Source organism: Echiichthys vipera (assembly GCF_963691815.1).
Source record: "Echiichthys vipera genome assembly, chromosome: 6".
NCBI classification, from domain to species: domain Eukaryota; kingdom Metazoa; phylum Chordata; class Actinopteri; order Perciformes; family Trachinidae; genus Echiichthys; species Echiichthys vipera.
This window is the reverse complement of record NC_139831.1, coordinates 24750444-24765268: the sequence shown is the minus strand read 5'-3', so window position 1 is coordinate 24765268 and position 14825 is coordinate 24750444. Positions and strand designations below refer to the sequence as shown.

At 41.2% G+C, this 14825-nt stretch overlaps 1 protein-coding gene across 1 annotated transcript in view; it reads left to right on the top strand.

Annotated features, from left to right (window-relative positions):
* aff2 (AF4/FMR2 family, member 2) overlaps positions 1-14429 on the top strand; it is a gene marked incomplete at both ends in the record, with an annotated part of 179714 nt that extends 165285 nt beyond the window's left edge. Inside the window, 8 exons of the mRNA XM_083915406.1 lie at positions 288-421; positions 2631-2694; positions 3260-3396; positions 5990-6061; positions 7658-7751; positions 9968-10020; positions 12396-12613; positions 14308-14429. Coding sequence (XP_083771532.1) covers positions 288-421; positions 2631-2694; positions 3260-3396; positions 5990-6061; positions 7658-7751; positions 9968-10020; positions 12396-12613; positions 14308-14429 — 894 coding nt within the window. The remainder of the gene's footprint in view (positions 1-287; positions 422-2630; positions 2695-3259; positions 3397-5989; positions 6062-7657; positions 7752-9967; positions 10021-12395; positions 12614-14307) is intronic.
* Positions 14430-14825: the final 396 nt, after the last annotated feature.

Sequence of the window (14825 nt, the reverse complement as noted above, 5' to 3'; positions counted from 1 at the left end):
TTCATTTTTTCTTTCATTGTCTTCACTTTGTTATTTCGATTTGCAAAACCTACAGTAATATCTATAAATGTTATATTTGTGTGTGACTGAGACAGCTGAGTGAGTTTAACCGCGCCTATCAGGCTTATTTTGTTGAATTCCTCTACTTATAACGGTGACAGCCAGATGATAAAGGGAAAAAATCACTTTGAATGAAAAGCCAAAAATACATTTTAAGTAGCTGGTTGATGAAAGCCACACATTATAATAATATTATAACCATGGATTTAATGCCTTCTCTACTTCAGGAAGTTGATACCCACGGTGGGAAGCCCACTGGAGACGGTTACAATGCCAATGGGCAGTCAGACTTGGAGGTGTTTTCAGAACCGCTGATGGAACCTGCTGAACCTCGCCGGCCAAGACTGTCATTTAGTGACACGTACGTAGAATACAGTGAACATCGTACACACCAATACAGTTACACACACGAGAGGTGCTGCAGTAGATCCTTAGTTGATAGCTGATTTTAATTCTAATCATCATTATTGTTCATAAGAGCTTACAGTCTGTACGTAAGTCGCTAGATGCTCGTATAAGTAATCCCTGGCTTCTCTGTGTTATTTGACAACAGGTGTCTCCTCTTTACAGGGAAGTGTCTTGATTAGTCGGCTGTATAAATGTCACACATGTTGTTTTTGCATCACTAGATTTGTGTTAATAATGCCGTGTGAGTCTTCTCTCTGTTATAACAGTCAATTCAGAAAGAGCTGTCATTTCTTTTCTGAGTTCTTTATTCAACCAAAGTATAAAAACTGTACACGCAGTGTCTTTAATGCGTCTTTCATGGAGGCAGGGCAGACAAATTGCTTGCTATTCGGCACAAAACAGAAGCATTTAAACACTGGCTGGCAGATGGGGGAGTGTGTGAAAAGCACTAGTAGTAGATAGTAGGTACAAATAGTAGGTACAAATTATTTCCACAATGGTCTTAAGTTTATAGTAAAGCATTCTAGAGGTCCTCACTGAGTCCAAGATTTCTAACCCGATCCACAAAAGGACCCTTGGAAACTCGGCCAAAAACTGACATGCACAAATTAATAAGATATCACCCAATCCAAACAGGACTCAAAGATAATTAGACTTAATCCAAAATGCCAACAGACCGTGATACAGAGAGAACCCCCGGCACTGACAGTTGCATCATGCTCCACCAATTACCAAGCGGCTGCAGCCAGAGAGAACTTCGCACTGCCACCAGACCTGTGCCACTAGTCCAGACTGCTGCTGCGCATCTGTGGTGTTTAACCTCCCCAAGTTCTCCCACACCACTTATCTCCTCTTATTCACCTGTCCGGTCCCAGCCCGAGACCGGTGGCAGCCTTCGCTTGACGCATCTGCTAAACTTACTTTAATGTAAACCTGTATCGTAAATCAAAACCCAAATTTTTCGCCTGTAATGATTATGACACTTTGCATGATCAGAATAGGAAGCATATTGACTCGACCCAAGTCACTTTGTTACCGGGTGCTTTCCTCTATTTTGTTTTCTACTCAGCACTGTTAACTGTATAGTGTAGTGTATGTGGTCGTGTACGGCATAGTTTTGTGGGCTGCATTTTAAAAAGTCTGTGTCAAGTGAATAAAAGAATTGTAGTCACTGTTTACGGTACCTTGGTTATTTAAAAATAGTAGTTTGTGCAGGACGTCCCGTGTCGCGTTAGTAACGGTTCTCTCTGACCAATTAGTGCTCTGCAGTGTTTTTACTCCTTCTAGTATCGGCTCAGCTCATTTGCAATCTCAATGAAGGTGGTAGCAAAAAAAAAAAGTACCAGGTACTATTTTTGCTAATGGACAACCAAAGAAGAGCGAGTCCAGTAGAGTAGAGCTGTGCCGTACCATCCAGTGTAATTGTTAACACAGCTAAAGAAATATTGAATTAAAAAGGATTTTATGGATTGATCATGAAATGGTAATCCTGACTCTATGATCAGTACTGAATCCATAGCAACCGCCTCCTATTCTATTCAGAAATGACCATAGAAGGTCATAATTGACCTCGGCGATTCAACAAAGCATATTATTCAACAAAATCGGATAAATTGACACACAGACCTGAGCTGGGCTGCAAAAGAAAGGGACCCTACCAGACTGAATATAGTTTGGAGCCAGTCTGACTCAGATCCTGGACTGGGTCTCGAATACTACGAACCACAGAGACTTCTGATGCATTCTCATGTTTTAACTTGTCTTATCATGAAACAACTCATGTGATTTGGGGGAGGACAGCCATCATCACGCTGTATATCGGATGTTTTAAAACAACACAGGAAGTACCTCACCACTGGTCCAGTTGTGTTTAAAACTGGAAAGAAGCGTCTTATTGCTTATTTGTCCCAAAGGGTTCCTGCATTATTCATGAAACAACATGTTTGGTTGTTATACTAAGGTTACACTAAGCCTAAGGTATGTATACCTAAGTAGGCTACTATATATAACTCACTGCAAGGTGCTTGTAGCCTGTGATATGTAAAACACTCTGCGGGGTTGTTGTTGTTGTCTTTTTTAGTTTTTTCTTAACCACAATGTTAAATGGCGTGTCAATGTAAAAATGTTCATTTTTGTTCTTTTTTGCACTGTGTTGCTCCCAGGGTCCACAGTGCAGACCACTACATGCAGGAGGCCAAGAGACAGAAGCACAAGGCTGATGCTCTGGTAAGATGTCCACAGGTCTCTCTGCAAACACTGAACGGCACAGGTTACACACACACAAGCACATACAGAGAAGGCAGACACACAGATAGGAAGAAAATCATTTAAAAACACACGACGTTCTACGGCCCTGACTGTAATTATGTGTGTACACATTTACATGTGCTTGCGTGTGTGCACAGCCAGTCTCCGAAGAATGAAAATGTATTTCATATCAGCTACTGTTCTGTGTAATTTGTGTTATTTATTGCACCATTTGTCTCCAAGGGAACATCGCATTCAAGGACTGATGATGTCTGCAAGATTATACAATATCAAAAGAATTATCTGATCCCCTCCCGAACAATGAAATGAGGTTTATTTAACTTGTTATTTATCTTCTGTTTCCTCACATTTATCTGGGGGTTTGCATCTGAGCAGGAGATTATTCAGAGAGTGCGTCTGCCACAAGGCTGTTAAGACACTACTGCTTCTTCTCTATCTGTCTCTCCTCTGCCATGTTAGGCTCATTGTAACGTTTCTGCTCTTACTCCGTCACTCATTTGTCGTTCTTCCTCTCTATCTGCAGATGGACAAATTTGGAAAAGCGGTTAACTACGCAGACGGCGCCCTCTCCTTCATAGAGTGTGGAAATGCTATGGAGCGAGATCCGCTCGAGGCCAAATCGCCTTATACCATGTACTCTGAGACTGTGGAGCTAATCAGGTACTGTACAGACGCACAGACACAAAAGTGACATTAGCAAGTGAAATGAAGACAAATAGAGGTATATAAGATATAATTAGGGCTGACACATTCTGATTGGTTGGTCCATATGCTCTTGTTCAACCAAATTGTCATTGGTGTTGCTCTCATAGGCTACATGTCCATCAAAGCGTTTTCTTTCCCAGCTGAAAATGGCAGGTGCTCTTCTAAAACACTCTTTGTTCAGCTCTTGTACATGCAGGATGGGACTGTTGGTCCTTGGTGGTTTTTGGGTAAAACCTTTTTTTTAACTTTCGCCAACCAGAAAAAAACACACGGAGAGACGCTCATCGCCCCCTCACACTGCTGGTTTTTGTAGCACAGTGTGAAAATGCAGTGCTCCCATTGCGAAGAATTTTAATCATGAGCTAGCCTCAAGACAAGACATGCTGATCCGTAGATAACATTTTTCCCTCATCGACCAAATGATTGGCTGAAGAGTAGGTGGAGTTTAAGTTAACCAAGATTTTCTTTGGTGGATAAGATGTAGATGGAGGATATATTGGAAGGCTATCAAAGTTTGGGGTACTGACAGTTATTACATGAAGATGTATATGAAGTGCTTTAAATCACTATCAAACAGCTGTTAATGATACTGTCGAGCAGAAACAGAAAAAGTTGATCATATTTTTTAAAGCAGCTACAGCAGCCAGGTATTCAGCAGCAGTGATTAATAATAATGTTACCTTAGGTGGATGTAGATGTTGATAATGAGCTACTATATCAGGTGTGACTCAACGATAAACTGGTGGAAACTCACTTGTGTCCCTTTTTGGTTATTTCGATTCAGGGACGCTTTAAAACTATTTAAACACCCCTAGTATTATGTGTGTGCTTGTGAATGTTCAACAACTGTTACCTCATTAGAAGGAAATAATAAATAAATGAGAGGCATACTTACGATAAATAAATGAGAGGGATACTTTACCCATTTTAATCCACATCAGGTAAAATATATCTTTAAAAGTCCCATCCTCTACTAACACAAGTTGGAATATACTCCACTCTAATTCCACCCAGCAAACAAAAAATATATATAAGTTCTTATTATAAACGGCAGATTTTTGTAATGCCTGATATAGGGATCCTGCGTATTTCCTGCTCCCTTGGGTAGCATAACCCCCTTTATCTAAAGAGACCTTTTTAGTTTAGCTGGTCAGTTAAACAGAAATCCCAAATAAAAAAGAGAAAAATGTGTCGGTCTCTAGCTGTAAATTACAGATTACAGGTATTAAAGCAAGCATAGGTGGAGAAGAAGGTTAGATTAATATTTAAGGAGGTCAAAATGTCATTTTTACAGTCATAAAGATTTTAGAGTTCCTTGAGGAACGTTCTCTGGATATCAACAGCTGTTACACACTCTACCCAGATATGCAGCTATTGTAAGCTATAGTGATTCTTTCCTAAACATAAATGAGTGGAGACTTACCACGTGCATGGTCTCAACGCATCCCCCTATAATTACTTCCAAATGATATTGTTTCAGGTTTCACATGTAGAAAATTACACCTCTCTTATCAGCCTAACCTCACTGACCTGTTTTAGATTCAGCCTATTAGCCGAAATAATTTTCTGCGGTTGCATATGTTCACCTCTCACCACAGAAAATGAGTGAATTTTAGAATAAAATCTAATTAGCATGAAGCCAGTGCTTTATTCAGAAACGCCTGGACTCTCCAACATGGTATGTTTTATCTGTGTTGTCTAAAGGAACAGAGACCTGCGGGGCTGCTAATGAGCATTGTTTAACCAGTGTTGCATTACAGACTCTCTGCTGTTTTCCAACCGTTCAGAGCTGCCGGTGTCACTAAGTGCGCCTTTAAGAGAGCAAACTGAGAATAACAAATGACTGCTTCCTTTGAAAGCTGACAGCAGGGTGCTGTAGTGGGAAAGAGTCTTTTAACTGAAGGACTCAGGTTCAAGCCCCGCTTGTCTGCACTCATCCATCCTGCTGAAGTGTCCTTGAGCAAGATGCTGAATCGTCAACCGCTGCTGATCCGTGATCTGTCCTTTGACCTCCCTGAGGAGCAGGCAGAAGAAAAGGACAAGAATTTTTCCTGCAGGGATCAATGAAGTATAAAGGTGTTACTGCTCTGCCGTGATTCACCTGTCACTGCTGAATTTCATTTTGACTGATTAACCACCTCGCTAGGCAATCACATTGGGTCACTGAGGGCAGGAGGCAACAGCTGACCCCCTACAGCATTTTTGGAAAAATACCTAATCAGCAGGCAAAGGATACATTTATCCTTCCACAGAGTCTGACCAAACTGCCCTGTAGCTTGTCTTGCCTGAGGGCACTTCAGCAGGGTGGATGCTGGCTGTCAGCGAGCCGAAGAAATGAATCACTAACTGCCGTAACTGTCGCTGTTTTATATTCTGAATGTCTATTAAGAGCAGCTCCTTGGATGACTTAAACCTTGATTTTTGAATTAAAAAGAACCTTCGGTATAGATGTGTTTGATATTGTGAGAAAAATAGAGTGTTTACATTGCACAAGCATAAATCAGAAGATGTCAGCGGCTGAGTAATGAGCATCTCTCTCACTCTGCAGGTATGCCATGAGGTTGAAGAACTTCACCAGCCATTCAGCCACTGTCCCTGAGAAGAAACTCGCTGTGCTGTGGTATGAGTCTCTTTTTATGTTTGTGTGTGTGTGTACACTAAGAATAAAGGGACAGAGCCATATTTTAGTAATACTGCGGCCATAAACTCCCTTTAAACCGTTCAGAATACTTTGACCAGGTCTCCAAATTGTTTCTTATTATTTAGATTTTTTTATCTTTAATTATTCCGTCCCTCAGTACTCAGGACTTTTGTTGTGTGTTGTGTGTGTTTGTGTGTTGTGTGTTTCTCCACGGCCAAGATTTCAACACTACCATCTTGTTGCCTTAAATTAGCAGACTGAAAACAGAACAAATTTAGTGGTCAGCCGTGGTATTATGGGACCTGAAACAATGAGAAAATATTAATATTAAAGTGGTCCATGACTTAGATGGCAGTTCAGGATCTGACAATCACAGAGATGGACAAGAGAATATTATAGGCTTACTGTAGGTGATCATACACTGTCAACCTGACAGCAACACTGGGAAGCAGCTGTTGGATTGAGAAACTCCTAATTCAATTGCACAGAGGCACTATAATTATTATTATAAAGTCAGAGCAATGTTTTTCCCCAGTGGAGACAATCTGTAGATAACTGCGACAGTCCTGCAGCACTCGTGAATTTAATTTGTACCTAGAGACATCTCGACAAAACAAGAAAACTGGTGAATGCCACAGATTCCCTCAAAGAGATATTTTAGCCATTGTAATCGAGGTCTGTGTCATAGTAATGTGGCTGTTGTTTTCAGATGAACAGTGTTTGGCCTGTCCCTGCTGTGGTGGAAGTATTCGCGGCCAAAACACAACTCATCTGAACACAACGCCATACCTGGATTAAAATGGTTAAACTGTCCCTTTAAAAGGTTCATAGCTGTATTTTGAGTTTCTGCTAGACCATGTTTTCATGCTTTAATGTTCAAAAACACATTATTTTTCTCATCCTGTCTGTCTGAATATACCTGTATTCACCTTCTGTCTGAAACGCTGAAACGTTTTAGCACCTGTCTCTTTAAGACCCCCTCCTGAAAAAGCCCTTCTTGAATCTTGACACAGTTTCTGATTACGGGCTGTGCATTTCTCCGCGGACTGAGCGTGTTAATATTTTCACAGAATTCATAAAGCACCTCAACCTGCTTTATAGTAAGAAAAAGACATGAAAATCTGACTTTAAAAAAAATACAACAATCTGTTTGTATAAGTTCTTGTATGAGGCCCATTGAATCTAAATATACCCATAAAACACTCACCATGTAAACATTAACATTGTATTAAAATGTAAAGGTCCTCTACGGTTGCTGAAACCTCTTTTCTTTCCTTTTATTCTCACTCACATTGATCCAAACATTGTTTGTTATACCTCTGTGCGCTCTGCTTGTAAATTGTGAATTCATTAATTTACAAATATGTGGATTTTCATATGATCATATACGAGTATTGTACATTTCTCACATTCTTTACTCCACCGAAGTTCTCCCTAATCCTTACGGACTTGTGGGGCGCGTTTGAAGTCTGGGTGCATTTTGTGTGGATGACATGAAAATAATACCGAGGATGGAGCTTTAAAGAGAATTTGTACAGAGGATTCATCTCTTTTCTAATGGTTTTGTTTCCATAGTAACCGCTGTCTGTCTCTGCTGTATCTGAGGATGTTCCATTTGAAGAAAGACCACGCTGTCAAGTACTCGCGGTCGCTCATGGAGTACTTCAAGGTAATGCAAACACACACACACACACACACGCACACACACACACACAGACACACACACACACACACACACACACACACACACACACACACACACACACACACACTCTCACATGGACTTTATTTCCTCCCTCTCATTTTCTCCCTCTGTGGTGAAAAAACATGAAAAGCCAATTACAATCCCTCAAATACATTTCATATTCATTTTCATGGTGCCTGTGCATTAATTTTGCATGACGTTATTAAAATCCATTCTTTCTCTTTGATATTAATGTATTAATTAACTCCATCAATCACCACAGTGGATTGTTAGGGTTTAATGTGCTTGTTTTGATTAATTATGTTTAGTTTAATTAATTACTGAGGATGTCATTATCACAGTGCTGCATTTGCATTGATGGGATTGGATTCCTGGGAAGGGACTGACTGGGGGTTTAGCTGTGTGTGTGTGTGTGTGTGTGTGTGTGTGTGTGTGTGTGTGTGTGTGTGTGTGTGTGTGTGTGTGTGTGTGTGTGTGTGTGTGTGTGTGTGTGTGTGTGTGTGTGTGTGTGTGTGTGTGTGTGTGTGTCTGTGTGTGTGTGTGCGTGTCTGTGTGTGTGTGTGTGTGTGTGTGTGTGTGTGTGCAGGTTGTGAACATACAGTATGTGTTGACAGAACGAAAAAAATAACTGAAAGCAGCCGGAGCGGTTCATTTTAAAAGAGAAATGGCACCAAAACAGTTCTGTAATATACTTATCCACATGACACATTAATGTGGATTTTAAGTGTCACTGAGTAACATTACATACGATTTAATGAGTAGACATTTCACATATTTTACTGCATGGGGCCAATTGGTGTCTCAGTGGGGATCAGCTAATGTTTATTAACATTAATACTTTAGCTATTTAGCTGATTATTTTGTCTTCAATGGTTTGTTCTATCACTGATTAAATGAAGAGTTTATTGTATTAACTGTATTTATGGGAAGGAACAGCAATAGATAATAATGTGCCTTACTGTAGCAGTGAAAAAACTTCAGGCTACATCCACAGTACTGCTGTTTAATTTTAAACAGCTTTTTAAAGCTAAAACAATCTCGCATTCGTGTTTTATCATCCTTCCAGATCTAGTCTCCATCCGTACTAACACACCTGAAATCACATGATCATTCACGTACACTGGGCGCGCACGCGTGCCGGCGTTGACACAGTGTAAGGCTGTCAACGCCACTGGAAATGAGAATTGTCACAGATGGCTTGAACGATAGCTTCCACATGTAGGCAGTAATAACAATGCAGAATTTAACACAACAGCTGTCATGGACAACAAGGTCAGAAACGGCTGTAATTTGTTATCCATGTTGATGTAACCACTTACGGAAAAGGGTCACGTGATAGGGGCGTGATGAATCAGGGAAGGACACATTGTGACTGATAAGACCCAATCAGGAAGAGAACATGTCTGTGTCATCATTTCCAAAGGCCTCTGTTTCTGCCTGTACGGACTTAAACGCAACCCCTGAGTTTTCAAACTTAAAACGGGGTCAGCAGCAGCATCTTCAAATGTCTCTGTATTGGGAGCTCTAAAACACGGGAGTAATGTGGACGCCAGGTGGAAACGTAGCCAAAGTTATGTGTTAAAAACGAAAACGTAGTAATGTGGATTTAGCCTTGGTTGAGTTTTTATGCCTTGTTTCAGGGATTATTAAAATGATGATCAACTTTACAGCAGTTTCTATTAATCTGTGCAGACTGTGAAAATAAATGAAGAAAGGTGTGGTTTTTTTTGTGAAATATGCTTGTTTGCTTTACTGCTAAGAGTTAAAAGAGAAGATTGATAGCACTTTCTTATGTGTCCAAGCTAAATATGAAGCTACAGCTAGCATGGTGTTTGCATAGCCGCATATAAAAACTGGAAACAGGGAAACGGTATACCTGGCACTGTTAAAGGTTAAACATCTTCACATAATCCCTGGAAAACAACCAACTAACAACATATAACAGGTAGGTGCTGCCAGGTAGATTTTGACAAGCTAGCTGGTTCCCTGTTTCCAGTCTTGCTAACATAAGCTAGCTAAGCTGTAGCTTCACATTTGACAGACAAAATCTGTAAAAATATCACTTCTGGTGCATGAATTCTCCTTCTTCATTCTCTATTGCTTTTTTTCCTGTATCTATTTAAGCAGCTACTGTAAGCCACACAAACATGTTTTAATAAGTTTGTCTTTCTGTGACCCAGAATTCAGCCAAGAGTTCCCATCAAGCACCCTCTCCCTGGAGGACCAATGGGAAGTGAGTACAGACACAGACACAGACACACACACACACACACACACACGTCATTCGCATAGATAATTGAGAATTTATAATTCACCGGGGCTCTGCTGCAAAATACCACGCCACCCCTGACAGCCACTTGCTCAAACAAACCCCTCAGGAAGCAAATAAAGAGATTGATTTGTTGTGAGGAAGAGAAGACTGGAGGGGTTGCTGAGTGCTGGGTGAGAAGGAGTGATGGAGGGAGTGATGATAGATGGAGGAGGAAGAGGGGGTGGAGGAGCTGTGGATGTGAAGCTAATGAGTTTGGACAGCTCTGACGCTGCACAACAGCAGGACTGACTGGAGCTCAGTGTGTGTGTGTGTGTGTGTGTGTGTGTGTGTGTGTGTGTGTGTGTGTGTGTGTGTGTGTGTGTGTGTGTGTGTGTGTGTGTGTGTGTGTGTGTGTGTATCCGGCACAAGTCGTCAGGTTAGCGAGGGTCAAGGCCACATCACAGACATTACATCACAGCCAGAGCCACACACCCAGCTGTACAGGGCAGGGGGAGCAGTCTGTACCAGCATGACTGATACTTTACAGTGAATATCAGAAACAGCACATGCCCTCTAACATTTAACACAGCTGAAGTGATCACTCCTTTGTTGTATTTGATATGTATGGAAGTAAATTTGTGTCATCGGATTTAAAATGAAAAAGCCATTGAATTTCTAGCACTGAACACAAATATGTGTGTATCTGAATGTTTTGATTCTGAATTTAACTTGATTGAATGTTCATGAATTCAAGGTTAGAAAATTCAAGTAACTGTGGCTACTGTGCTATTATTTAGCTTTTTAGAACACCAGTTTTCCTAAACTTGAACTTAATAGTCACCTTACAATCTGTCTTTTCAACAATATAGAACTATTTCACACTACATCCCCACCAAGCACACAACTCACTTCAACTCTCAGGTGCCCCTTTGACCCTCTGAGTTCTGGCCATTGGCATATCTAAATCTGAGTGTCCTCCTGTGGTGTATGCGTGATATCAATCTGTGCATGCATCTCCTTGGGAAGAACAGAACTGTCAAGAACCACTGTCTTCGGCTCCCGGTGTTTCCCCCTGTGTACTTCCTTAGGCTTGCTAGTCTCATATCTTTTCATGTGCGGTGTTCCTCCGATAGCAGGCTCCTGCTGGAGATTCAACCACAACTTGATTTCCTGTTTTACTCACAACTTTGTGTGGTGTTGGTATGAAAGGTGTGGTGAATGTGTCCACTCTGTCCTGTTGTCTGCGTCTCTCTTTTGAGCACAGCGTATAATTCTGCCTTTTCATGTGTGTTCTTCCTGTTTTCCCTACCCACGTGATCTGTTCTAACCCAATACATGACACTGACCCACAGAGAATCACCATAGACTCTACAGTTCCTCTCAGCTTTACGGAGCATTTCGGAGCCTTTAAAGGTCCCATATTGTAGTCAGAAGTCAGACTTCCAAGTCTTTTATGAGATTATAAATAAAATGTATATCATCAAAAATAAAATTGAAGGTTGAGGTGCTATATAAATTATGTGAAAGTATCAAAACAATCAATCAACAGAGAAACGCACACGAGGAAGGGGAAGTGCTGCTACAGTGACGTTACAATCATTCCCTGACTGCAATGAGCAGAGATGCAGTAGACGCTGACCAATCAGAGCAGACTGGACTTTTTCAGGAGGGGGTCTTAATGAGACAGGCGCTAAAACAGAGCGTTTCAGACAGAGGGTGAATACAGGTATATTCAGACACCCAGGATTAGAAAAATAATGTGTTTCTGAACATTAAAGCATGAAAACCTGTTCTAGTAGAAACCCAAAAAAATGCATAGGGGACCTTTAAGCTCATGTTTTGGTTAAGTTGGCAAATCTGCTATCTTGTTTCAGCTTTTTTCAGTAGAAAAGCTCCAGAACCCCACAGTTCACGACCTGCCCAGCACCAACATATATTCAAAGGGCTACAAATGTGAAAAGAACGCAAATGTTGCTCTGTGTCTGTTTCTGTGTAAAGCAACTTTTTACCACATTTTCTATTAAACTTGTTTCCTCCTGTCACAAGTATGGTGCTCCTTATCCCTATGGCATCTTTTACTTTCATCTTGATCTTTCCTGAAGAGGATAAATGTTTCTTCCCCCCCATCAGCCTCTCATCTCTAACCCATACCCACTTAAAATCATGCTTTTTCTTGTTTTGTGCTGTTGACAGAAGTCAAGCACTCTTTAGCAGTCGTATCTTTAAAAATAGAAAAGAGTTTTCAGCAGACACAACCTTGACGCCAGTATGTTTGGAAAAGCACTCCCAGCTTACAAAAGTTCCCTGTTTGATTCTCTCTGTGTGACTGGGACTCACTGCCTCTCTGTATTTTCCAGGGTCAATGGGACTCCATCTCCCCTCTCACTCAGCCCCTCTCCAGCCAGCAGTGTAGGAGCAGGAGGAGGATCTGGAGGTGCCCCGGGCTCGTCAGGAAATGTGGCTATTCCCCAACGGATTCACCACATGGCTGCCAGTCACGTTAACATCACCAACAACATCCTGCGGAGTTACGAACACTGGGAGACGGCTGACAGACTGGCTACTGATAGCCAAGGTAGGACCACTATTGGCTACTGACTTTACATGTACGGCTGTAATAAACAAGAGCCCGATGAATATTAAAAGAAATTCTTACCTTTCTGGCATTTTTACACTTTTCTAATGCTCCTAATAAGTGTATGGTACACTAAAATATGAAGAAATCTACCAGGTGTTGAAACTCAAAATTATTCAATTCTCATATATTTCTGATAAAATTCTGACATCATCATTTTATTCAGTCTCCATGAAATTATTTGCCAAGCTTCCTGCCTGTCAACCGTTGCTCCGTTTCACTTGCACTGCTGATGCTGTGTTCCAGTGGGATAGGTTAATCTTCCCCAAATTCGCTAGTAGGAGGTTCCACTTTGAGGTTGAAACTTCATACTGGGACACACTGGAACGCAGCAGTTCTCTCTTGCCACGTGTGTCAGGGAGGAGGGCGTGTCAGAGGTCAGGCAGGGGGAAGGGGTAAGGACTTTTCAGGGAAGCGCTTTGAGACATGCAAAAAAAAAGGTATAAATTGCTTTAAGTCTAAAGAAAAATAAATAAAGATAATGTGACAGTTTGCAAGCTAAAACCAGTTGGAAAACTGTTTAAAAGTTTGTGTAAGCCGTCACAAAAGCCAGAACTGTTACTAATGAGCACTTCAAAATATATAATTATATGGAAAGGAGAGGCACTGTTTATAGGATTTTCCATTTTTGCATTTCGTTAATGTTTAGAAGTAGTTGTCAGACGTGAAATAGTCCCTGCTTATCTAGCTCCACTAGTCTTATAAACGGTAGTTAAATCAGAAACTTTTCCACACTATTCTTTGACCTAATGCATCTTTAAAGCGTTCTTGAATCCTTGCCTCAAACTAAGCTCAGATGCTTGACCCGGTCCACTCAGTTGTCAAACCACCATCACTGTATGTGCTCTCAGGAGCTGGTGTATGGTCGAGTTTGGCTGTCGACACCGAGAAGGCTAACCAGTGCCACTTCTGTCTCTGTCACAGGATGCCCTCTGGCCCAAAAAGACTTATCCCTATTGAATGGTCTGTTAATCAGTGGAAACATTTTTTTTTCCCAGTGTCACACCCCCAAATAAATGACTTGTTTTATTATCAGAATTTGATCCATTTGATCCAAGCGGCTGGCTTGGCGAGTGGAAGTCTATAGTGTGCCCGCTGTTTTGGCTTCATGCGCCACTGAGCAACTTTCATATGAATGAACAGTGCTCCACCTCGAACACTGTGTCCAGTGCTCTGTATACATCCATGACAGCAACCCAAGCAACAGCCAAACAGTCTTCAGCTACCACGTAAAGCTAACTAGCATGCTAACTGTGGATCAAATTAACTAGCATGCTGCCTGAGCCACCAAATAAACGATGTAAACGACTAGTGTCATGCTCACTAGAACGCTAGCAGCATCTTGAGTTAACTAGCATGTTGGCCCTTTGTTTTTATTATTTAGTGATTATCTGTGATTGTCAAAGTGTGGTTCCGTCCAATATTTTAATTAAAATAGTTAAACGAACTTATATAACAAATATATGACTCTTAGAATCTGCAAATATTTGAATACATGTCTTCTGTCCCTTGATGTTTAATACTTTGCCTCTTGATTTCAACAGCACAATCAGTTTTGTTTTTCATTACAGCCCAAGCAGCAGCAGATAGAGTAACACACAGTAACTGTGTCTCTCTTCCTCACCCTCCTGTAGAGTTCTTCCAGGAGCTGGACTCAGTGATGGAGCCGTTGAGTCAGCAGAGCAGCATGACAGAGCTGGTCTTATACATCAGGCAGGGACTGCACTGGCTCCGCTTAGAGGCTCACCTGCTGTAAGGACTGGACCGGAGCCAAAATACAAATGTTAAAAAAGAAAGAAATGGGCCTGGGAGCTAGAACTGGGATAACAAGTGAGATGAGACTCATGACGATGCTTCAGTTCCCACTGGGATCCTTCAAATGACCCGGCACCACCCACAGTAAATGTAACGGCATAGACTGGGTGGATTAATTGGGCTGAAATTCACCTGCAATTAGGACTGAACAGTAATTAAGTTTGGGAATTTACGCTGTGAATCACAGAATACAAATTAGCACATTAAACATTTGGCTGATGCTGCTTTTTGGAGCAACTGTATATCAGGGCATGTAGCTTAAACTCCTAGAGGGACAAAAGATGTTACAAACCTCCCCTTTTCCCTGAATAGAAATAAGAAGCAGAGCAAAAAAGTA